At 41.4% G+C, this 26,152-nt stretch overlaps 1 protein-coding gene across 1 annotated transcript in view; it reads right to left on the bottom strand.

Annotated features, from left to right (window-relative positions):
- The window catches only part of LOC137290825 (thimet oligopeptidase-like), a 36,347-nt gene extending 30,086 nt beyond the window's left edge, over nt 1-6,261 (bottom strand). The window contains exons 1-3 of the mRNA XM_067821967.1: nt 5,909-6,261; nt 2,946-3,085; nt 200-315 (exon numbers count right to left, since the gene is read on the bottom strand). Coding sequence (XP_067678068.1) covers nt 200-315; nt 2,946-3,085; nt 5,909-6,199 — 547 coding nt within the window. The 5' untranslated portion in view covers nt 6,200-6,261. The remainder of the gene's footprint in view (nt 1-199; nt 316-2,945; nt 3,086-5,908) is intronic.
- Between the last annotated feature and the right edge of the window lie 19,891 nt (nt 6,262-26,152).

Below are 26,152 nucleotides of genomic sequence, written 5' to 3'. Positions count from 1 at the left end.
GGATGCTAAGTATATAGTATGCTATATCATACATACCTCATATCAAAATTCTTACTGACTCATGCATTTCTTGCAATAAGGAGACTCCAAATGATCAAATACTGGATTTAAATTTTGTATGAACATTTTCAGATGTCACAGTTTGGGATGAAAATTCAATCTAAAGTGTATACATTTTCTTTTTATAGACTTGACATACCATTCCTCCTTCCTAACTTGATGAGTCTTTCTACATATCTCGTGGCTTCAGCACTAGTTTCTTCCTTCTTGTTCTTCTGGAAAGCCACAATGGCATCAAAAACATCCTGTCTCATGCTGCAACACAATACAAGAACGAAATACTACGGGAGAGAAAAGCGTGAAAAAAGTGTGAACAACAATGTACATGTATGTCTCTTAAAATAATGGCAGCATAAGTACTAACACGTATAGGACACAAACAATGTCACTCCAGATTCTCCAACATTGGGGCCCAATTACACAAAGCTATCTCAGTACTATGACTATATTAAGCCCACATTAGCGAATGTAAGTTACAATCCTGGTAGCGCTAAAATCGCTTTGTGCAAGTGAGCCCAGGAGGTTTAAAACCATTATCAAGCTGAAGTGGAAACAAAGTTGAATTTTGAATGCAGTAATCCTGGTATATTCCTGTTGAATTTCTCCAAAATTAAACTGTCAGTAAACTGCCTGGTCTTGTGAAATAATGTCTTAAATTTCCTTTCAAGTTTAAGGGTAAGATCTATTCATACAGTGTCATACCCTGGATGTTTCTATATTAAACACACAAACAGATTAACAGACCCATTAGGAAGACTTTTAAGGAATATTTTGGGTTTTTTTAAAACTTGCAACCTGGAGAGGTTGATGATTCCTTGAAGAGAGTCCTCCTTAGGGTACTTATTAGCATGTCAGTCATATAATTCCTTTGACAGTTGTAACAATTTTGTGAGTACAATATTAAAAAAAAATCTCTGGATTTTTTTTGCCTTGTTTGACCAGCTCTGTTGAGCCTCACTTGGTCTTCAGCAGAAAGGAAACTGTCGCCTCACTAATCACTATTCATATGGATTGTGATCGGACAAAATGTGGGAAGGTGGGAAGCCCTACCCCAAGAAGGACTCTCTTTTAGTCTTTAAAGAGTCAGCAACGTTTGCAGGTTGGTGTGATTCTTTTTCAGAAGAGGTCCTCCTAGGGCTACTTTTTAGCATACGACAGACTCCCACAGGCAGAGTCGGGAGTGGCATTCTGTCACAAAACCCAATTCCAGTGGAATTCCCCATTGTGTTAATAGATCATAGAGAGCTTAACGAGTTGGCAGAGTTTGATGAACATTGTCAGTCAGCCCCATATGGCCACTAGGCACTAATAGGCATGACCGCAGCGTACACTAAAAGGTCACTACTTCCCTAACCAAATGAGATAAACCCTTGTGAATATAGCCAACGTAGATGGCAGAGACAGCCACCTGTATCAACTTGTTCAGCCGCCTGAGATTGAGAATGGGTCTGAACTCTTTTTGGTAATGAGGAAATACGTGGAAGAAGAGCCCTACATTTTCCTTACCAGCAAAGACAGGACCCCGGTCGGCACTGAGTACTTCCACTTTCTCCTAGGAGGACTGCACTGGCATGTGACACACACTGGAAAACGACAGTTGATCTCGTTTCCACTGTGGATATTGGCAATCCATGAGTGTGGACAGGACCCAGAGATTTGATGAGGCTTTCTCCTTTTCAGACTATGAGGGAGAGCCATCCACCAAAAGGGATCCATGGCAGAAGAGAGTGAACCCCTGCAATCGGTGCCGGTGCCACCGGGGCATGCTTCACCATGGAATACCTCCCCTTCCTCCGTAAAGGCTGTTGGGAGGACAGTGGTCACCCAAGTCTCCTACTGAGGTAAAAATGCCAATGAAGCATCTACTCGGCACCAGAGCCCAGGTTTTGAATGTCAACCAGAGGCTGAACCCTTCCTGGAACCGGAGCTTGGGTCAGATCCTCTCCCAACATATATGACTGTGCTGTCTCAATCCATAGAGCACATCCCAAGCTCTTCTCAGAGCCGGGACACCGATTCAGATATCATCTGTGCTGCAAGAGAGATGGATGGCAGCACAGGAAGAAGTAGTCAAAGAAGATGTACATGACTTTGAGTCTTCTTGAAATCAAATCATTCAGTCAAAATCTATGCATTTCTTTTCCTTTTCTGCATAATGATCATATCTCATATACCGAAATGAAACAGACCAAACCTATGGCCTTTTACAGCAATACATTTCACGTATCGTTTTACCCTTAGACAAAATCGCTTAGTGAAAGTACAGAAGAAAGCAGTATTCCAGTATATCTCGGCGGTCTATAAATACTCAAATCTGGACCAGTCAATCCAGTGATCAACAGCATGAGCATCTATCTGCGCAACTGGGAACCATTGACATGTGTCAACCAAGTCAGTGAGCATGACCACCCGATCCCGTTAGTCGCCTCTTAGGACAAGCTTAGTCGCCTTTTACTGCAAGCATGGGTTGCTAGAGGCCTATTCTAACACTGATCTTCAAGGGTGAAATAAGATCAATATGTACAATATGTAATGCAGTGTAAATACAATACACATGACAACAATCGCTTGACTGAAAGAATGCAAAAGCTAATCAAAAATGCACATTAAGGAATGTGAGTAGTGACATTAGAGTTACCTTTCTTGGCTGAAAATCAGGCGAGACTCTACAGGGGTGGTCCAAAAAGGCAAAATTAAGCTTTTGTTTTGCAAATAAATATTTTTATTCAAGACAATGTTATAACTGTCGTAGAAATCTTAAATGGACATGAAAATGCGAGTAAGTACTCATAGGAGGACCTCTTCTGAAAAAGGGTGCACTTTTTTCATTCATTTGCAGACTGTAACCAAGTTCATGGTTGTCCAGACCCTGCTGGATATCTCACCTCATTTCTACTTCAAATTCAGACAGTTTTTTATCTGCTTCCACACTGACATCCCGGAGTGCTTTATCGGCATACACATGCTGAACAAAGTCCAGGTTATTCCTCTTCACAGAATACTGACAGTCATTGTCTGCAAGTGCCTGAATGCAATCAGAAATAACCTCTCACATAACCCAGAAGAACACAAAAAAATAAAAATATCAGAAAAAAAAGACGAGCTGTTGACAAAACCCCTTGACATGTTTTAACTTGACTTAAAGGTCACATGCAACTAAAATATCAAATCTAATTAAAACAGTTATCACTTGTTCATGATATATAAAATGCATTGGTGATTGTGATTGTGGTATTTGGGTTTACCTCCCTCGAAACGAAATAGCCACGATACCGAACCCAGTCAGGGTCGGTGGATGTGCACTTAAGTGTAATGCAGCTTTTTCATTGGCCACTGGTTCATTTGCTGATACACTTAGCCAGCTCATTGTTTATGGCTTATAGGCCTGATAGGTGTTAATTTCAAACTGCATAAAAATGGGGTTATGTTTATGTAACGAGTAGATTATTTACTTGTTTATGTACACAACCGAGATTAGACTACCGCTCACAACCTCACACTCCAGGCAGGCATACTGTTTCAATTTGCTCACTACGCATCTGTTAAAAGAGCAGCGAAGCATTTTTTCCCAGCGATAGGGGAAAGTTAGTGAATCGTTTGAACTCCGATTTTGCAGGCTTTTTTTCATTGTTTTTTTTTTTTAGCTTTATAGGTTGAATTGGCATTTTAAATGATTTGTTTTGGTAAGTGCATACTGTAAGGCATTAGAATCTGCAAAGTTGTGTTTTATGTTGCATGTGACCTTCAAGTGACGTTTTGATTGAATCAGTAATAGAGATTTCAGTGATAGGGATGAACAGACTTCATTAATTAATTTAGTATTTTGTTTGAAAACATTAAGGGTGACGCTTTATTATTGATGAGGATTAACTGACTTCAAGTGTATTAAGGTTTTAATTAGTCAATTTTGTCCCAGGGGGCTTTAGTCCACAGGGGTTTTGTCAGCACATCCATTGCCCAGAGCCTCTAAACACTATTATGGGGCAGGTGGGACAAATTAGCACACCAGTACCTTCCATTAAATAAAATTGGGTCATTATAACCAGGTTTGTAAATGTAAACTATGCAGGGTCAGACACAGCCCTCTGAGAAAGAGGTGTGTGTGTGTGTGTGTGTGCATGCCATCAAGCATGTCACATGATCTATATAATAGCATGTTCAAATTATCAAAACTAATTGTTTCATTCACTATCGATCTACTGCAAAAAATAAATAAATAAATAAACGAGTCACACAGTCGACTATTCAAGGTTACATAATAAAAATATATTATTTCATGAATGGCATGAGAAATTCGCAAGGGCAATAACTGTTACAATTAGGTGTGAGGAAACATCTATTTATTACTCGCCCATGGAAGATACTGCAATGTAATATTTTTATGGCAACATTACACTAGTGTAATACCGCTAGATGTATGACGTCATAAGGATTCTGAGTTATGATGTCACACTGCTAATGCCGCTGTCGCAGTGGTACTGGACCTTGTTTGACTCGAGGAAAACTGGGAGTCCTCACACTGTAGCTGCAGTTCCTATCAATTTGTGTTGGAAGCAATAAACAGAATACTAAACTCGCTTCTGTGAAGTATCATTTCCATTAAACTGGTGAAGGATTTAGCATCAAACGAGCGAAAGCGACCTCTGATACCAAATCATTCACTTGTTTAACAAAAATGGTATTACACAGAAGGTTGTTTATTATCCTCTACTTATATTGCTGCAGTGCTATATATCCCAGTGTTAGGGATTTACAATGATGTAAGACAAAAATGTAATTTCTATCTTAAATATCATTTAAAGTTTTGTTTTGTTAACCGTGAGCAATACAGGTATATTCATCTATTCACACAAAAATATCATGTGTTTCCTACAAAAATAGCATTGATGACAAAGTATTGGCGAAACAAACTATAGCCGCTTGCAACATCTGGGTATTTTGTATGTGTTTTTGATGATGAGCCCTACTTTTACCTCCGCACAGCGAGAGAGTGTTTTGATCACAAGGCTTCCTGTTTAATACATAACCCATCACCAGCACACAGCTGATCTTGCTGGATTTCCCTTGCTATTTTTTTGGTAAACAGGCAACTCATTTTGCACCCTTAACAATCTTGGGTAAATAGACTCGATGTTTGTTTTATCTCTACATAACTTAACTTCGAATTCAGCTAGCTTTGGGATAAAAACATGATCCGTGGCATTGAAAGGCTAGACACATCGGGAAAAGAGAATTTTGTATTGTAATTAATTCTGTTTCATTAATTTAATGAATACCAGAGTAATTTTGTAAATACCAATAAAATATGTTAATAACTGTTTGGAAACCAGTACATGTTTGGATAGAAGTGTTAACTCTTGCAATAACAACTTAACAACGCAGGTGACAGTGCACACCTTGTAAACACTCAGATGATGGCTTGTGTTTAGGATACAGATGTGACATAAAAGTAAGCGGATCCACAAGAGGATGCTTGAGACTTCAGGCAAGTAAGTTGAAAGATGTCATATTGACATTACAAGATATAAAAAAAAATTCAAATGTATGTTATCTTAAGATGTTATCTTAAGATGTCAACTTGAAATTCCAAATTTGTACCTTGAAATTTCAAGGCAGAGAGAGAGGGGAGGGGGGTAAGAGTGAGAGAGAACCAGATCCTACTTGTCCCTATGTCAATGTTTAGATCACAAGTACACACAGTGTGACGGTGAGTGTAAAAGTTCACAGCCATTACGAAATTTCCATGAAACGTAATCAGGCTATATGTGGACGAAAACCGGTCAAGCATGTGTACTTCAAATACTTTGTACAGCAATCTTACATATGTGTAATACACTTCTCACTATACCTTAACGACGTTCCCATAATTTACTTCTTCCGGCTTCAACAACCCTACGGCATCGTATGCAGCTTTTGTTTTCACAATGAGTTCGTCGGCAGACGTCCTTATATCGTCTGCTGTTATTTTCCAGGACAACAGGTTACCGGTAACCGACATGCTTCTAATTTGGATGAATGTTCGACTTGTAAGCAAAGATATCACAGGCGAACTCCTAATGTGATTAATAGGAGCAGGATTGAGATTAACTGATAACAATTTCACAACGGACCTAACAGCTGTTAGCCTACAAATGTTCATTCGCGATATGGTTTTGTTTTCGGTTAAAGCGTGTCGGAAGCCACGACCAGATAACTCCGTGTGTTTCCGGTTGAAAATACAATCTTTCAGAGTAGCCTACCTTGGCGGTGTTCTCAGATACCACTGAGGAGATATTTTTTTATTGTTGATTTGGGGAAAGCTGTCTTAAATCTGAGTGAGGATAAATACATGTATATTAAATCAATGCTTAAATCTTCAAATTTTAACAATATCACATGTATCCTTATATACACAATACTTAGACAAATTAATCAATGTCGGGGATATCATGATACATGCAATAATAATCATCATAATCCTAACTATATCTAAGATATGGTAATTCGAAGAAAAGAAGTATGCAGTAACGACAATCCCTTAAATCTTATTTCGGCCTAAGCTGTTCCTGCCTATATTAGCAGCTAAATAAAGCAAGATCGCGTTTCATGCTAAAATGAAACAATAAGCCAATCTTGAAAGTAAGTCAAGTTTGACATGCGCAGAGGGCATCCATTCGGAATGGCAAGTACCAACTAAATACTGATTCAAGTGAGGGGTAAGTCTTCTTCTTTAGAACTAATGAAATTCAAACATGCACGGTCACCCAGTTCAAAATATTTCAGTCTTACTCTCAAGCTCTTTGAAGCTCACTTACAACATGCCTCCTGTCAACAGATGTCGTCTGCTCCTGAAAACAGTTTCGTCACGGCAATCTTTGAAATGGACTGCGTATTGGATTATATATTTGATACAAAAATGTCTTATTCACAATCAGCAGGATCAGAAAAGAAATCCAAGGTTCTACGCGACTCTTTCCATACATCAGACAGAATAAGTATGACCGTTCATAAGTTATGGCACGGGGTGGGGCTGTGATGATGATATATATGGAGAAGCATGTACAGTCTGAATGACACCCTCTGCCCCAGCATGTCATGTACAAAAAACATTGTTTCCCCCTTCCCATTTCCCATAATTTGTGAGCATCAATTAAAAAATTGCATGTGTCCAAAATTGACGAACCCCCCACCCTCACCCCTCTACTTCCATGACCAAAACGGCCGTTTCCCAACTTGAAATAATCCCACCACCCGATTTTCATTCAGCAGATAAAATACGCTTTAGAAACTGGAAATGGGGCCAGATTGACAGTTGCCTTTATTTTACAAAATGTGTGTGTTCACCTAGTTTCCGAATGTGAAAGTTGACAAGCTGGTTAGTGTAAGATAAATGGACATACTTGATACTTAATTACATACCTTCACGCATTGAAGTTTTACACACTTGGTGTTCCAAACAACGCTCATTTGTCTTGTTCAGCGACATGTCAACTGTCTCACATTTGGAGCAATTGTATTTGCTTCATATATGAAAAACACACACTTTCCACATATATAACGTAATTTATCGTATTCATAAATAAGGAGAAAATTGCTGTATCGTACGTACTTTGTTAATTGTACTATGTCCACTATGGCAGGAGCAAGTAATATGGATCACGAAAAGTGATAATGTCAGGTTTCCAGTCTAAGTAAACTTAGTCTCAGTGTATTGTTACACTCCACCACTGGGTCTCAGTAGTGGGGTGTAAGTAAAGTACTGAGGTTAAGTTTACTTAGACTGGTCAGGTTTCCGCGCAGAATGTGAGCGTATGCTACCCTTCCTGTGATACTCACCCCACGTACGTCAAAGGCATGTTAAAAACAGCACGTGAGTTTATAGTACAAAGCGTAATAGAGACTTGCATTCAACATCATGTTCATGGATAAAGCACCAGTTTGGAAAAATCGTCCGCAAATCATCATGGATCTGTCGGGGAACTCAAACTTTACACACCGATGTAACTGCTCACAATCTAAGATGAGATCGAGAATTGTTGCCAGATTATGTCTTCTCATACTTACGGACCGTTCATAATTTATCACTAGAGAGGCGATGAGGATTTGTTATATTTTTTCTGTACAAATCTGGTTATTTTAGAGCGTTTTTTCTATGCTTTTCAAAACAGGTGGTCTTAAATAAAACATTTTGTTGGGTGCTTGTAGACAGCACTAAAAACCTCATGAATGTATGTTGTGCGTAAATAAGCATATTTTGTTTGACTATTTAACATATGTTAAGAAGTTCATTTTCAATAATATCCTTTATGTGACAGACCTGAAATTCATGAAAATAACTAATATGATTGAGAAAATTGGTGTCTTAAGGAGCCAGCGGAGCAATGGCGCTTTGCAAGCGAATATAAGAGATAATTATCAGAACAGTGCTCGAAAATTAGTGTCACACAAGAATTAGTTTGTTCCAGAGCTAGATCACTTGTCACATGGTTTTCCTTTGTCGTGAAACCCGGGCGGGTCAGGGATAGAATCGGTCTTCAGCAGCCCATGCTCGCTAGACGAGAGGCCACTGACGGGGTCGTGGATTTGGTTCACACATGTCAGTGTATTCCAGTCGCGCAGATCGATACTTATTTTGTCTTTTGGCGGCATTTAGAAGTTGTTGTAGATGACCAAGAAATTACATTTATTAAGCTTCTTTATTCTCTCCACATAACGTTTCGAGATCCTTACAGATCCCTTCATCACGTGAAGTGTCATTTATGAGGTCAACTCTCAGGTTATCAGGTCAGTGGAACAACTCTCACTTACCTGATATGTAAAACGTTGTGTGGAAAGATTGAAAAAAAACCTAACCCATAAACATCTTGATGATCATGCTGTTGCTCACTGGATTATCTGGTCGAGACTCGATTATTTGCAGACCGCCTCCACATAGCTGGAATATAGCTGAGTGGGCTAAACAACAGAACAACCAATCTTTTGTCTTGAGCACACACAGTTTTTGGCCCTTTATCGTTAATATTTTGGTCAGTGTCTGAACAAGTATTTTAAAAAGCTACTTAAATTGCGCGAAGTTACTGAAGACTGAGCTCGAAGAAAAATACACAATGTACTTTTTTCTAGGTACGGTGCTCTGTGTGTATGTTTAGGTTCACAAGGTTTCATATAACTCTTTTTCACCTTTAGCATATCCTCCTTTCTATGCATTACGGTATGGAGATCACAACTCTAATGTGTTCAGTGGCGGGAGGTAGTGATAACGCTGTTTGTGTGTTATTGCTGAACTTGTTCCTATTAATTAGTAAATACATATTGTGTTTCCTCGGCCTGAAGCTGGAAGTAAAGGTGCGTTTCAGTGTTTAACGTAATGCATGGAGGCTTCCACAGGGCCAGTGTCCTTTAATATAGGGAAGTTACACGAATACTGGTTAAGGCTGAGTTGATGAAAATCTGGACCTAGAGTTTCGAAGCACTCTGATAGCTAAGATAGTCGGAAGTTAATGCTAATGTATGGCACATACGGCTATCTTGGCGCTAAGAGAGATTCGAAAATCAATACACATATTCCGTAATTATGTCTTCGCACTTGCTGCTAGTTGTAAGCACTTGCTGTGTCTAAGACAATATATATTTTCAAAAATGATATCGTGATACGTGCGTATTACGTGCAAACACCCATAACGCTTGTACACTTACTAATATGAAGTCATCGGTGTCTACGAAGTTCACTGAATGGGCTCATTAGACACTGACCAGCTTGTATTTAAAATAACACAGTAGAGTGTCGTTAGAGTGGACACGACTGTACTATGTATGGTATACCTATTAATATTGAAACACAGGTAGACAGAATCCATGAACCCGTGAAGATCCAGCTTAGAATCGATCTTCAGTAAGCCATGCTTGTCATGAAAGGTACTAACAGGGTCGGGTGGTCAGGTTCACTGACTTTGTTCTTACATGTCATCGTATCCCAGTTGCGCAGATCGATGCTCATGGTGTTGGCCACTGGATAGTCTCGTCCAGACTCTATCATTTGTATATCGCCGCCATATACTGGAATATTGCTGAGTGCGCCGTAAAACTGAACTCTCTCACTACCTTCCATAAGTAGAGCCAAAGATACAATACCCACCAAAGATCCTCGTTAGTTTTGTCCTTGACCATGGAGGGTCGTGTAAGGTTCCGACGAGTGGTCAATCGCCTTGACGTGATTGAGGCATGCTTTGGTATCTCAGTTGTGCAGATCGATGCTCTTAATTTCAATCAATGGAGTATACCCGTGAAGGTCCGGATTAGAATATTGGCCTTTAGTAAGCCATGTTGGTTGTAAGAGGCGACTACCGGAATCGGTTGGTCAGGCTCTGTGACTTGGTTCACACATGTCATCTTATCCCAATTGCACAGAACGATGCTGATGTTGTTGAGCACTGGGTTGTCTGGTCCAGACTTGATTATTTACGGACCAATAGCTGGAATATTGCTGAGTGTGGCGTAAAATTAAACTCACTCAATCAGTCAGTGGATTAGCTCTTCCATGTACGAGTATACCCAGAGCGCCGTCTATAGTTTAAATAGCTCTGATGGTGATTAAACAACAAACAGAAGAGATAAAAATGTAACCTTTGAATGCAATGCGGCATGGCATATGAAAACACGTATACATGTTGCTCGGCTTATACTTACGACAGGACAGCTAGCCAGAATGGAAGTATGTAACGCGTCTTCTTCCAAGGCATTAAAAAAAACACAACAGACCCATCTATAAGTTATCAGGTTTACCAGCGATACTAGACGCAGATATAATATGAGGAGATCAGTTAGTCGTGTACATGTCAGGTGAAACCACTGACTCTGTTCCAACACAACAAATACAGCTGTACATGTATTCAACATAAACTATAGCAGGGTTGAACAAGGGGCTAGTTGTATTAAAATACAACGCCTTCATAACAATATGTGCGACGTTTCAGCGTATATGCAAATATTGTTATCAAGAAACGATTACTGGCTTGGTAATGGGGTTAGCATCTACACCGACACGACGTAACGGCGTTAGCATCTACACCGACACGACGTGTACATCACTGTCCTGATAACGGCGTTAGCGTCTACAACGACACGACGTATACATACATCACTGTCCAGATAACGGCGTTAGCATCTACACCGACAAGACTTACTCATCACTGGCCTGATAACGGCGTTAGCATCTACACCGACACGACGTATACATCTCTGGCCAGATAACGGCGTTAGCATCTACACCAACTCGATGTATACATACATCACTTGCTTCTTAACGGCTTTAGCATCTACACCGAAACGTCGGGTTCATCAGAACTGTCCACGCTGCACTACTCTCACCAACTTCTCATTGTCACTCAAGAGAGTTATAAGACTGCACTCAAAGACACTCTGTTACAACGATGTAATATAAGTACAACTATGAAAACTCACTTAAATGTCACCGTTGACTGTAATATCTACATCAGTAATGTAACGTATTTACCCAAATGAAGTGTGAATAAAGTGTCGTAAGTGTTTGAGATAGGAACCTCGTTTGACCTAGTTCTCGCTTTTATCGTGAGAAGGTGACTTATTTTATTTTGCTTGCTGGGTCCATTAATTGTAATACAAGCACTTTCTAATTTGGAGCTGTACATAGTTGACAGAGACTGTTTCGTTTTACGTGAGTGAGGGAGATTAGAAGGCTTCACCTATAATAATATAGGAACACCATTAATTATGCCCGAAGGCCTCTTCCTTCATGTTCTGGTGTTGTGACATTTCTGTCGCTATGTAGAGCACTACAGACAATCACATTACGGCTTAGCGGTTAAGCTTCACGCTTTTAAGATGACAAGCGTTCCATAATATTTTACAGTGTGAAGACGTTTTTCTAATCAGCTCAGGCGGAAGTAAGTATCGTCAATCTCACAGAGATCAATGAGCCACGTTTTTATTGAGTGCGGAGAAGGAACAGGAAATACACGGAAACGGGCATCTCCGAATGTATTTTTGTGTTTAGCGGATTTCAGCCTACAGTAGTTGGACCCTTCTTTTTAATGAACTCAATTTGAATGTGCCCTTTACCCAAAAATCTTACCAAAGCTTGAGTTACCAAATGAACCCATCCAGCCTACCTACCCGGCGTTGTAATATACAAGAAGAATCCACCACGGTCTACCTACCCGGCGTTGTAGTATACAAGAAGAATCCACCACGGCCTACCTACCCGACATTGTAGTATACAAGAAGAATCCACCACGGGTTGCCTACCCGGCGTTGTAATATACAACGTTGACGTGCAGGGTGTGGCATACTGCGCAACCAGGAACTGGACTTCTTTTTTGTAATGAAGTCTATTTGAAGTTTTCCTTTGCCCCAAACTCTTACCTGAACTTGGGTTACCAAATGTACACCACTACCTCATCCCCACCCACCCCCACCCCCACGTTGTAGTATATAAGAAGAATACACCCCAGCCTACCTACCCGGCGTTGTAAAATACGGCTGGTTGACGAGCTGGGAGTGGCGTACTGCACAGCCAGCATATCAACTCATTTCCTGTCCTTCATCAGAAAGGAACAAAGTCACTGACATCTGTGGCAGTTTTGTCCACCTTGGCAGTTTCACCTCCAGCTAGCCTGTGATAGAATCTAACTGGTTCGGAATAGTGTGGAAATCGATTAAAATGTCAGCCGTCTAGGCACTTCTATCGCTGTTCGTGTCGTGTGGCAGTACACCGGCGCCCTTTTTCACTTTTTATGACAGCTAACTTCTTAGCCACGGACACACCAGGACTGCCTTAATTCACAGTTCATTTTGTGACCGTATTCTAACCTGTTTCTCTCTTTAAAGTAGAAGCTGACATCCGTGATATTTTTGTCTCGTAATTAAACCAGTCTCAATATGATATGGTTAGTCGGGGTGAAACGGTATACCGCTGAATTAGTAGCGCGGCGGCGGTATTTTGCCTTCGGTTCGGTATACCGTAATGTAGTCCACCCATATCGGTATTTTCAGTTTTTGTGCCGTCATTTTCTTAACTTTTTAAAACCTTGTCTAAATGTCGAGAAATCTTTGTCAAAATCCATGCGTTTCTTTTCTTTGCCGCATTATGATTGTATCTCACGGACAGAACCGACACGGACCGAACCGACACGGACAGAACCCAATCGTAACTTTCCGGAATGACCCGAGTAGTTACGAATGGGACAGAACCGACACGGACCGAACCGACGGCGTCGTACCGCAATACGTACCGTACCGTGTTAAGAACCCACTGTTTCACCCCTAGGAATTCGTTCACAAACCACAAGCCAATTAAATAGTTGCTTCAAAGATCGTATACTCTCAGTAACATGTATTTGATGCCTTCGGTGTTTTAGACGGAGAAAAGATGTGATCCCTGGCTGGCATTTTATTTGTGAAAAGATGTGTGTTCTAATTCCCGAGGTGTTCTGAAGACGGCATATTTTCCCGTTATGATAAAAAAAATAATGATGATGAAATAGAAAGCAGATAAGTCAAAACACTTGTTTCGTTTTAATCAGTTGTATGAAACATCATATTTGAAAATAATTGTATATTTACACTGATGAGGTAGAAACCACGATGTAAATGAGGTATGCACAATGATAACGATACCCATAAATAAACGTATTTCAGCACACTGTACTAATTGTAGTAAACTCCTAACATGTTAACGAATAAACATATACCACCTAATGTAACGGACAAACGGAAATTAACAAATGTATCTTCACATTACTATATGTTGACATGAACAATCACAATCTACTAAAACAGTGCACGACTGATTGATGAAAGTAGCTGAAAATTAAGTATCATTGTGTAAAGACAAACAAGAGACACGTTTTCTTAAAGTCCTGCTTTGTTTGTAAACTGTAGTATTGTACCTGAGTTTGAAACAAAGGTATCTCCGCACACACGCACAAAACAATGCATTTTGGACATTGAAATATGAAACATACATACGAAATGAAGTCAATATCTTAATTTGTTCACACAGTGAATAGACCATATCTTTAGTATTTTACCTCAGAAAGTGTTACTGGAATATGTTACAGATTTCTGTTCTGACACGCACTCCAGATACTATTTCAAAGTAAACTGAAAAACGTACAAATATATTGCTTTCTGAAACATGTCAGCGCTCATGAGAGACATGTGTGGAAATGAATGTGTCTGACAATAATAAATTTGCGTTGGCATTTTGAAATGTGTTACACCTATGCTTTGTAAGTATTCTAGTTTTAAGTTATTAATGCGGTGATTATCCCTGGTTACATGACCGCTGTTGTGGAGGAACAGTTATCAATTACATTCCTTGTCTTCCTGGTTGGTGGCCACGGCACCGTATTTTGGAATAACGAATAACAAACTGAACTATTTTTCTTGACAGGAAATGATGTTTAACGATGAAAGTATTTTGCATGCTGCTAGGTAATACAATGACTTAATTTTGTTGCTTAACGGGACCATAACTACTGCACCCTTAATAAGTCGCCTTACACTTCCGATCTTCCACAATGATATTTTGTTCACGAGTGTGGAGAGAGTTTCACACACAGCCATTACAAGTACCTTCTGAACGATACATACGTCGGACATCGGAGTATGAGGAATCCTCCGTATCTCAGAACACAGTTAAATATGAAATTGTTCTTTGGAATGTTACATTGTGTGTGTCACCAGTGTAGATCATTGCCTGAAGCTTGAGCACGGTAGAAGACCTCCCCGGCAGGCTTGAGGAACCACTGGCACCGTTGGTTCGGGTGGGGACATGAGCGAGACAGCGCGGCATGAGGTAGCAGAGCATCTGGACACGGGACTGTGAAGTACATACAAGACACGATGAACACTCAGAGACCTAGTTTGTGCTCGCAGAATTCTCCCTGATACCGTCTCGGGCACTTGCATACTTTATTCATATCCATTGTTCCATTTATGAACTTCGTCTCCCTGAAACACTCGCCCCCGTTGAGGCACTTCTTCTCACAAAGCTCGTCACAGAAGGTTCCAGTGTACGGCTCCAGGCACTTGCACCTGAAACCTGTATGAAGGGTACCGGTGCAGTACCCGCCGTTGTTGCACACGAAGTTGCCCGCGCAGGAGGCTTCGTGGTTGCGGGCTCTCTCGGCGATGCGGGCAAAGTCGGCGTCGGTAGCAGCACCCGGAAAGGGGTGGAGAGTGGGGAACCCCAACACCTTAAGAATACTCAGATCCGATGGGATGTCACATTTGTCGCCGTGCCAGCCTGGATTACATTCACATTTGACAAAATTAGGTAAAGCTGTTCCTATCTGCTGTTCACATGAGCCGCTTTTGCAGGTTGACTTGCACGTTGCCATTGATAATATAGTGATGATAGATGGGGGTGAGTCCTGCTTGCCTAGAACGGCGACCAGTGAGGCTAGGCAGAGCGACAGACTCAAAGCCATGTTGAGACTCATGGTTTATACGAGCAGGTCTGGTTTACTCAGCAGCAGTGATGGACAAATGTGTCTGGTCGAGGCAAGGTCGCAGCACTATTTAAATAGCACCCCGCCAACTGACCGAGTGCTTGGCTGGTACTGCCTCCCGATTTCCGCGTGTATTCTTCCCCTTCATAAAGTAGACAGATGACGTGAATTTGGACGGCTGTAATCCATCACCAGAGTGTCGTATGTTCCGGTTGAGTGCCTCCAACGAGGTGATAACAAGTAAGAACCTTCTGGCAGGAGGCAGCTATGTATATATTGCGGCGTCTCCCCTACCAAGTGGGGGAGGGAGTGATGCAGATGTGAAGGTGCACCTGAAGCAGATTGGTGTGAGTGATAGATGCGCCCTGACACATCACACACCACCTCTCTGCCACAGGCTACATTTCAGTGCTCTCTCACAATGCAGAACACTGAATGGGTTTTACAATATGCTCCCATGTGTTCTTGAGTCATCCTCTGAAGTGAGTTGATCAGGACACCTGGTGTTGCGGGATGCCAGAAACGCCCTCCAAAGACCTTTTACATTAAATATTGAATTTCGTATCTCAAACTGCCAGCGTTCAGATATACTACCCACCAAACGTTTAGGCCCACTTAAAGCATTCACAACATGTTACATGTCTATAGGGGAACCAACTGCAAACCACATGCAGACGAACTGCACGAGGATCATGCATCAAAATGCTGAAAAGCATGTGGAAATATCGTGCATGTGAACAGTTGCTTTTTGGTGTCAAGTTTTGTTTGAATTCACCAATTTTTATTGCTTCATTATTTATTGAACCCATGACAATATTATATTTTTCAACTTTAGAAATTTGTTTTACAGTACATTAGTTCATGTGTAAACAGTGCCTACAAACAGTATGGGATATTTTGCAAAGTCTAGTTTAGAACAGTTGACTGACGTAATAGGCTACATTTACAATAGTGGGTCTAAACGTTTCATGGGGAGTATGTAGAGGATAGGTGTACCGACGGATGGAACGAAAGGTGCACGGTACGTCTTGATTAACGACTTTCTTTCTGACCCCAGTCATTCCAAACCCTTTGTTGGACTTTGAAACTGTGTCAGACGTCAGCGTCATTGTACGCGAGTCACGTCGTCATGAGGAGCATACGGTGTCAGATAATGGAGACAACAAAGACGTTCTACGACAGGTTGTTTACCGCATGTACACGTAGTATAGGGGAAGTCGTATCCGGATGGTCCGGTAGTGGGGGAGCTGGTAGCAGCCGTGATCAGTGAATGGCTGTGATGATTAAGACGCTAGGAGTGGACATGGCACACCTGTACCAGGCCGTGAACATCTCGGGTGGGAGTGACCAGGATGTCCTCATCCCGTGGTCAGCAATGGCGCATCAATGAACAGTCTCTCATATCTCATGATATTGTTTTCTCTCAGGATAGATGTTTTCAGACAATGCACGCCTGAAACCGAGAGCTAAAAGGCAAACACTCAGAATGCATTTGCACCTATATATGAACTATCTGAAGACAGTCATCGATGCTATTGCATATTTGTACCGTATACAAATGTAAGAACCGGCACGTATCTGTTTCCTAAGCATTACAGTCGAACTGTGTTAAACATAACTGGAAAAATGATAATCATATTCGACTGTCCACATAATTTTGGGGATGGAAGCTTGCATGTTTATTCGATCTCCAGTTCAGAGCGGTTTCTTTTCGGCCAAGGATGCACCTGTGAAATGAACAAGTATGATGATAGAGGCAACAATTAATGTCTCTAATATATTTGACCATTTTGGCGTTCATCTATGTGGCATTTACTCGCTGCACAAAGAGGTCCGTTCAATTGTAGCGCTGAGGTTACATAGCTCCAATACCTTAACAGTGACTTACGTAGTACACAGGCAAAGTGTAGCGCAAAATGGGTTGCGCAGCAGAACGAAACTGACCAGTCTTCGTATATGCGAGCGAAGCGAGCAAAGGTTGGCAACAAACTTCCCTCGCTTCGGTCCGAAAAATATTTTTCATGTCAAAATAAAATATCGCCACCATCAAATATAGACACACATTTACTCACAGGGTTGTGCTCTCAGATTTCCAACCTCATATTTAACAATTACTCACGTGAAATATATTTTAATCAACGTTTTAAGCGCCGCTGGTGCTCTCACGGGGCGTTCTTCGCCTCCATTACCCCTGCCAGCTTCCGGTTCAGCGGAATGAAGGAACAGGTTAGGTAACTCTGAAAACACTTGTCGAGTCGCATGTCCTCCGCAAAGTTCGCAGATGACAGTCGTCGTGCAGATTAACCATGAATGAGGAGCAAAGGAACTGCATTGCTGTTGCTGAGGCAGGCCACAATCTCCTTATAACAGGACAATGCGGGACAGGAAAGACATTTACTTTGAGGTATGGATGTTTTGTTTTTAAATTTCAAGTTATCAAGTGGATCTGCCGTGAGGTGTCACGGTTTTCGTTTACAGTGAAAACGATCTTTTGCTTTGTAATACAACTATTTCGTATTGATAAGAATTGATCAAGAAATGAAAAGAATAGCTTTTCGTCAAATCGGTACTTAGATCACATGGAACACTTTTTCTGAACAAGAAAAGAAATAAGTTTAATTTTACTTCATATTACGTACCAGCTGACGGCATCTGTCCCAGCGTATGGCCACATTTTACTGTGTTTGTATTTCCCGCAAAAATAACTACTTGCGCAATTACCTCCCTTGCATTCATCCACTCGCTACGTCAGGAATGAGCCTTTTTCAGAATAAATGTTACTAAAATTCTAACAATAACCACAACATATCAAATGAATAATCTGGAACAGTTTAATGAGAAATTTGGGCAATATGATGTGTCCTCTTAATTTCTGCTTATTCTTGTTCCTTCATTCCGCTGAACCGGAAGCTGGCAGGGGTAATGGAGGCGAAGAACGCCCCGTGAGAGCACCAGCGGCGCTTAAAACGTTGATTAAAATATATTTCACGTGAGTAATTGTTAAATATGAGGTTGGAAATCTGAGAGCACAACCCTGTGAGTAAATGTGTGTCTATATTTGATGGTGGCGATATTTTATTTTGACATGAAAAATATTTTTCGGACCGAAGCGAGGGAAGTTTGTTGCCAACCTTTGCTCGCTTCGCTCGCATATACGAAGACTGGTCAGTTTCGTTCTGCTGCGCAACCCATTTTGCGCTACACTTTGCCTGTGCGTAGTACTACGGTCGCCTCGTGGAAGTGCAAGGAAAGCCAGGTTTGAGAGACAATCGTTCCTCAATATGGGAATCAATTTAGTATAATTTCTTGCTGAAATTTTAATTGCCAAGGCAGTCAGGGTCCACCCTGATTATAATAGATGATGTATGTGTTTTCATTTATCCAATCCTGGTAATGGCCTGAATTTGAGACGTTCATTGTTACAGGCAGGTTTGTGCCACGTGATGTTTCCTGCTTGTTTCAGATTCACATTTTGAGGAAGGTGGTGTTCGGAGAAAGATCGGGACAAAATAATGTAGCAGCCATAAAATGTCCACGTCCTTCAGATCCCAAGTCGGACGCCTCGTCCACATGACGAAAGAATCTAACCCCGTCAGCAAGCTGACAAGGTAAGGATGTCATCTGTGGGATGACTCCAAGCCTTGCAATCTCAAGTGATGTTTTGTATGCTGGCAAGTGCCGCACACCTTCACGACGTCTCCATCATCTTTCAACACATTTGCTCATTCAATATACGATTACATGCGGTGTACAAACAACCGTTACTTGTTTACCTCGTAATCGGATCAATTTCATTGGTGCATGCCCTGGACACTCTCGCCAATGAAGTACGTTTGAAGACTTGCCTACCCTGGCCGTAGGGAGGTAATCTCCGCCTCTCCCGTGACGTCATCGACACCACCAGAATACGTCAGCATGGGGCGTCCGTCATGCTTGTGAGGTTCCTGTGAATAACGAGTGTGTGATTGATGGCCTGAGACTACTGTACGTTACACTAATAATATCACATCTTTCCCATATATATATCATTCTGTCAAAAGACATGCGATAAAGAACATCTGTTTTATAAACACAAACGCGACGTAAATATATTGCTCGTCGTGCTTTACATATACACTAGCCTGAGGTGACCGAGATAGAACATGTTCATTGGACACCTGACGTTCTAAGACGATCACGTTTGCAAAAAGAGTAAATGTTGTGGAAAATAACCAGTAGTCTGCAGAGGACAATCGTTAGAACACAGCTCCTATTGCTGGAACTAAGTTTCATTGCATGTTTCCCCATACGTGTTGACAAAGCAAGTATAGGGAACACATCTGTAATAATGGTCTACTCTATATGCATTTTCTGTTCAGGAACATGCATGGAGAACTTTCCTGAATGGGTTGTCTACTCTAGATGCGTTACGTGTTAAGGATCATTTATGGGAATAATTCCTGAATGGGTGGTCTACTCTAGATGCATTACGTGTCGAGGAATGTCTGTGGGAAACGTTCCTGAAGGGGTGGTCTACTCTAGATGCATTACGTGTCGAGGAATGTCTGTGGGAAACGTTCCTGAATGGGTGGTCTACTCTAGATGCATTACGTGTCGAGGAACGTCTGTGGGAAACGTTCCTGAATGGATGGTCTACTCTATGCATTACGTGTCGAGGAACGTCTGTGGGAAACGTTCCTGAATGGATGGTCTACTCTATGCATTACGTGTCGAGGAACGTCTGTGGGAAACGTTCCTGAATGGGTGGTCTACTCTATGCATTACGTGTCGAGGAACGTCTGTGGGAAACGTTCCTGAAAGGGTGGTCTACTCTAGATGCATTACGTGTCGAGGAACTTGTATAGGGTTAACAAAAGTGGCAACACACTTTCCACACTCATAATAAATCTCTGCAAAGAGAGCATTTGACATCCTTCGTAGACACAGATTTGGTACCTTAAAATTTCAGCCCCTTGAAGAAAGACCTGTCTGGCAGGCAAATCATGGAAATTATGATGGCGTCGTTACTGTGTGTGGCCTTTACACCACCAAGAGGAAGCTGTCTACAACGGTACACAACAGTCGTAACCTGCTGTCAGTTTCCTCGCCCCGCTTTATCCCCTCTGATGATATGTTAACGAGACAGTCGCCAAGAATAACCTTGTGGTCGTAACACATTGTTTCAACCTAATGCAGGGCATGGTTTATGTTCTCCCAGTGTACATACAATGTGGAAAGAGGTGGCCGAGCAGAATCACATTGCAGAATTGATGTGGCAATGATATGTTCTACCTTAATGTAAATTTGATAGAAAATGAATCTGAAAATCACAGTTACTTTCACTGTCAGGACATTGGAAACGCCTGGAAGCAGGATGCCGCCTGTTACTTTGGTCTGGTAGTTCGTCTCTAGTCTTTTGCTTAAGACAGATATTGGATACCTCGCTGGTTGGTTGCTCTCTCCTTTGATGAATGGTTGCTGTCTACGTTAGGGGATTGAAGTTGTCTGCATTAACAGAATGTTGCTGTGCATGTATATATATGGTTGCTGGTTGGTTGCTCTCTCCTTTGATGAATGGTTGCTGTCTACGTTAGGGGATTGAAGTTGTCTGCATTAACAGAATGTTGCTGTGCATGTATATAGATGGTTGCTGGTTGGTTGCTCTCTCCTTTGATGAATGGTTGCTGTCTACGTTAGGGGATTGAAGTTGTCTGCATTAACAGAATGTTGCTGTGCATGTATATATATGGTTGCTGGTTGGTTGCTCTCTCCTTTGATGAATGGTTGCTGTCTACGTTAGGGGATTGAAGTTGTCTGCATTAACAGAATGTTGCTGTGCATGTATATAGATGGTTGCTGGTTGGTTGCTCTCTCCTTTGATGAATGGTTGCTGTCTACGTTAGGGGATTGAAGTTGTCTGCATTAACAGAATTTTGCTGTGCATGTATATAGATGGTTGCTGGTTGGTTGCTCTCTCCTTTGATGAATGGTTGCTGTCTACGTTAGGGGATTGAAGTTATCTGCATTAACAGAATGTTGCTGTGCATATATATAGATGGTTGCTGGTTGGTTGCTCTCTCCTTTGATGAATGGTTGCTGTCTACGTTAGGGGATTGAAGTCTGCATTAACAGAATGTTGCTGTGCATATATATAGATGGTTGCTGATTGGAGCATGTTGACTGTATTAGAATGTTCTGTCCATTTTATTAGATGGTTGCCGGCTGTCTTGTTGATGGAGGCTGTTTTATCATAGATAGGTGATACACTGATGGGGGAGGTGGGTTGTGTCTTCATTGATAGTTGAAGGAGGGTGAGGGAGGAGGATATCTCCATCGCCGGTATGAGGAGGGTGTCTTCATTGATGGTTGGGGGAGGGTGTCTTTACTGATGGTTAGATGAGGAGGATGGTGTTTTCATTGATGGTTGGAGAAGGGAGGTGGTTGGAAGAGGGTGATGGTTGGAGGAGGGTGTCTTTATTGCTGGTTGGTGGAGGATGTCTTCATGGATGGTTTTGGGAGGATGATGGTTGAAGGAGAGTGTCTTCATGGATGGTTGGAGGACATTGTCTTTATGGATTGTTGGAGGAGGGTGTCTACATTGATGGTTGGAGGAGGGTGTCTTCCTAGATGGTTGAAGGAGGGAGATAGTTGTTGGAGAGTGCCTTCATTGATGGCTGGACAAGGGTGAAAGTTGTTGGAGAGTGCCTTCATTGATGGCTGGACAAGGGTGAAAGTTGGAGGAGGGTGTCTACATTGATGGTTTGAGAAGGGTGATGGTTGGAGAAGGGTGTCGTCATTAATGGTTGGAGAAGGGTGATGGTTGGAGGAGGGTGTCGTCATTAACGGTTGGAGAAGGGTGGTGGTTGGAGGAGGGTGTCGTCATTAATGGTTGGAGGAGGGTGATGGTTGGAGGAGGAGGGTGAAAGTTGGAGGAGAGTGTCTTCGTTGATGGGTGGAGAAGTGATGGCTGGAGGAGGGTGTCTTTATGGAATGTTGGAGGAGGGTGTCTACATTGATGGGTGGAGAAGGGTGATGGCTGGAGGAGGGTGTCTTTATGGATTGTTGGAGGAGGGTGTCTACATTGGTGGTTGGTTGGTGTCTTCATTGATGGTTGGAGGAGGGTGTCGTCATTGATGGAACAATGGAATAAGTGCAGCCCTACACTACATCGACCATACTTGATTCCTACGAAGACCTCTTGAAGCATTATACATCGTCACCAAGTTTCACTTTGTCACGATAAACACATGCATGATTTCATGTACTAAGTTTAAGTCAAATGACACCACTAGTATTGGAAAATTGTTTCCACTTTTGGGGAACCAGTCGGACCACACAAGTAAAATGAAAAAATGGTTAGCATAAACACATGTTACCTATCTCTTTTCGTGAGTGAGTCACATGCCGTCTGGCGTGCTGGGTAATGTTGATAAAATGTTGTAGTAATACATTTAGACGAGGGGCATAGTCAACTCAGTTGTGCCCACCCTCTGCTGATCCGCTTCTTAATGCACATGAACCGGATTGTGCTCTGATTCGCAAAGTCAAAACAATTCAAATTTGTCTACGAACATCGTCATCAGGCATATCCCTAGAATAATATTGGTCAATTATTCACAAAATAACCAATGCCCTTCCTATTATTTCCGATACTGAGCTAAAACAATCGGAGGCAGATGATGTCTCGTCCGTTTCTTCCTCATCGGTTGTTTAATCTCAGGACCCCAGAAAGGAGGACATGTCCAACATTTTCGTGACATTGAAATTAATGAGGTCCTATGCAATATCCTACTTAGCCTTTTACCATGGTTTCCCGTGTTCAATCAGGTGAACAGTTGACAGGCCTTCGCATGTGACGGGTGACGTGGGTGGGGCGGGATAAGCTTTTCTTTTTACGATTACCTGGTAGCACCACTATTTGACAGTGCTTCCTGAACATAAGCTCGCGATATACTCAGAACCGAACAGTTGGCAATTTTCTTAGGAGCGATGTGCGTCATAAACCTCACTGTGCCAAATAAGCGTCATTTAGGGAGATCCCCCTTGTCCTTGGGGGATTATTCCAGTGGAAAGCAAGGCTTATGGTATCCAGACTGTCAAACACGCTTTTCTAGGTATAGAGCTGGTCTGTCAGAAATGTAAGCTTCGTTGACTATATGACCGAATCCGGTCATGTACATTCATTATGTTATTACGCATGGAGAAATATCTCGCAATGGGACGCAGAGTCACACACATCTTTCCAAGCCCTCCACAACAGTGACAACGTATCCGAGGATCTACCCACCTTAATAATGCATCATTTTGTCAATAGAACGACACGATGCTTAATCAAATGTGTCAGTTATGGCCAGGATTCATTTCCTCATTCCTTTCTGCATTGTTTATATCATATTTTGGAAGCCATGGCAGCTGAGTGACAACCGACATGTTAACGACCCCTTCACCGTAACGGCTTTGTCATGGATGTGTCCATGTATCTAAGAACTAAAACTCACGACCCGCCATAGGCCATGGGTTCTGTTGGTATTTTCCAACTCTCGGAATAACAATAGTGGAGTCATATCATGAACCCACGTCCACTTATACTCAGATTTTAGTTTTTCACAGCCTGTGAAAGTGGTGCCCAAAGTACCAAAGTTTATTTTTTACTATTCGAATCATTGCTCACAGTTCGTCGCAGGTAATATACCATTCAGGTGAGTTAATAATAAAGATATTGTGGAGCAAAGGGCTGTTTTGCTTGGAGAGGACACGTGATACATCCTCGCGATAACTAGACAGATAGTAACATACGTTTTTTTGCACATATGTACCAAGTTGATCTTGAATAGACCTCTTTAGGCCCATGCCATCCTGAACTATACCACACCTCTTCAACTTGATACAACGTTGTCCCGAAACACACGTCTGCAACTTGATACCAGGTTGTTGAGGAACACTTCCCTTCAATTTGATACCACGTTGTTCAGGAACACATCTCTTCAACTTGATACCTCGTTGTTCCGGAACACACCCCTTCAATTTGATACCAGGTTGTTCTGGAACACACCTCTTGAATTTGATACGACGTTGTTCTGCAGCACACCTCTTCAACTTGATGCCACGTTGTCCTGGAGCACACCTCTTCAATTTGGTACCACGTTGTTCTGGAACAAACCTCTCCAGTTTGATACTTAAGTCTCATAGAAAGACACTTGCGTTCCAGTAAAAGGCGCATGCTTCCTACAACAGCTGGGTCCGTCCTCTTTCCCATTACATCCATTCTGAGAACTTTTTAACTGACACAGTATGTTCTGATTTTAGAGGAAAGTAAAACTTGATGGACCGCCAATCAATTAGAATCGATCGAATCAATCGAATAAGTCAATCTGGCAACATTTGTCCTCATTTTAAATTCACAACCTTTCATTTCACGAAGATCCGTAGATTGTCTTCAGTAACCCATGCTTGTCACGAGACACGATTAACGGGATCGAGTGATCAGGCTTGCTGACTTGGTTGACACATGTCATCATATCCAAGTTTCGTAGATCAATGCTCATGATGTTGATCACTGGATTGTCAGGTTCAGACACGATTTTTAATTAGAGACCGTCTCCACACAAGTGGATTATTGTTAAACGATAACTTAGTTGTCAGGTTCAGACACGATTTTTAATTAGAGACCGTCTCCACACAAGTGGATTATTGTTAAACGATAACTTAGTTGTCAGGTTCAGACACGATTTTTAATTAGAGACCGTCTCCACACAAGTGGATTATTGTTAAACGATAACTTAGTTGTCAGGTTCAGACACGATTTTTAATTAGAGACCGTCTCCACACAAGTGGATTATTGTTAAACGATAACTTAGTTGTCAGGTTCAGACACGATTTTTAATTAGAGACCGTCTCCACACAAGTGGATTATTGTTAAACGATAACTTAGTTGTCAGGTTCAGACACGATTTTTAATTAGAGACCGTCTCCACACAAGTGGATTATTGTTAAACGATAACTTAGTTGTCAGGTTCAGACACGATTTTTAATTAGAGACCGTCTCCACACAAGTGGATTATTGTTAAACGATAACTTAGTTGTCAGGTTCAGACACGATTTTTAATTAGAGACCGTCTCCACACAAGTGGATTATTGTTAAACGATAACTTAGTTGTCAGGTTCAGACACGATTTTTAATTAGAGACCGTCTCCACACAAGTGGATTATTGTTAAACGATAACAGTGTTAAAGTGAAACAGTCAGATATTAAGAGTGATGATAATTTTATGGATGGCGACATAGATTTTAAAGTAATTGTCATCACCCCTACTTTTATAGAAAACACAATATTGTCGAGTCGATCGATCTCATTTCTCAGCATAACAAATCTTGAGAAATCTGTGATTAGGACTATCCTTCAACGTCATTTATTGCACTTTAAGGTGTGTAGTTTTCTTGGGCAGTCAAACAGATAATGATCTGTAATTGAAATACATTCTGTGACATGTACATGACACGTGTGCATCGTATAAGAAACGTGTTCAGACAGGTAATCGATTTCATTTTTTCGTTGAAACAATGGATTTTCAACATCTGGAACACTTTATAGTTCAAATAGTTTTTTTCTGTTTTTTTTTTCTTCAACAAAGAACGTGCTTGAC

This window comes from Haliotis asinina, chromosome 7 (assembly GCF_037392515.1).
Source record: "Haliotis asinina isolate JCU_RB_2024 chromosome 7, JCU_Hal_asi_v2, whole genome shotgun sequence".
In the NCBI taxonomy this organism is placed as follows: Eukaryota; Metazoa; Mollusca; class Gastropoda; order Lepetellida; family Haliotidae; genus Haliotis; species Haliotis asinina.
The sequence above is the reverse complement of the archived record's forward strand: the minus strand, read 5'-3'. Positions and strand labels throughout refer to the sequence as shown.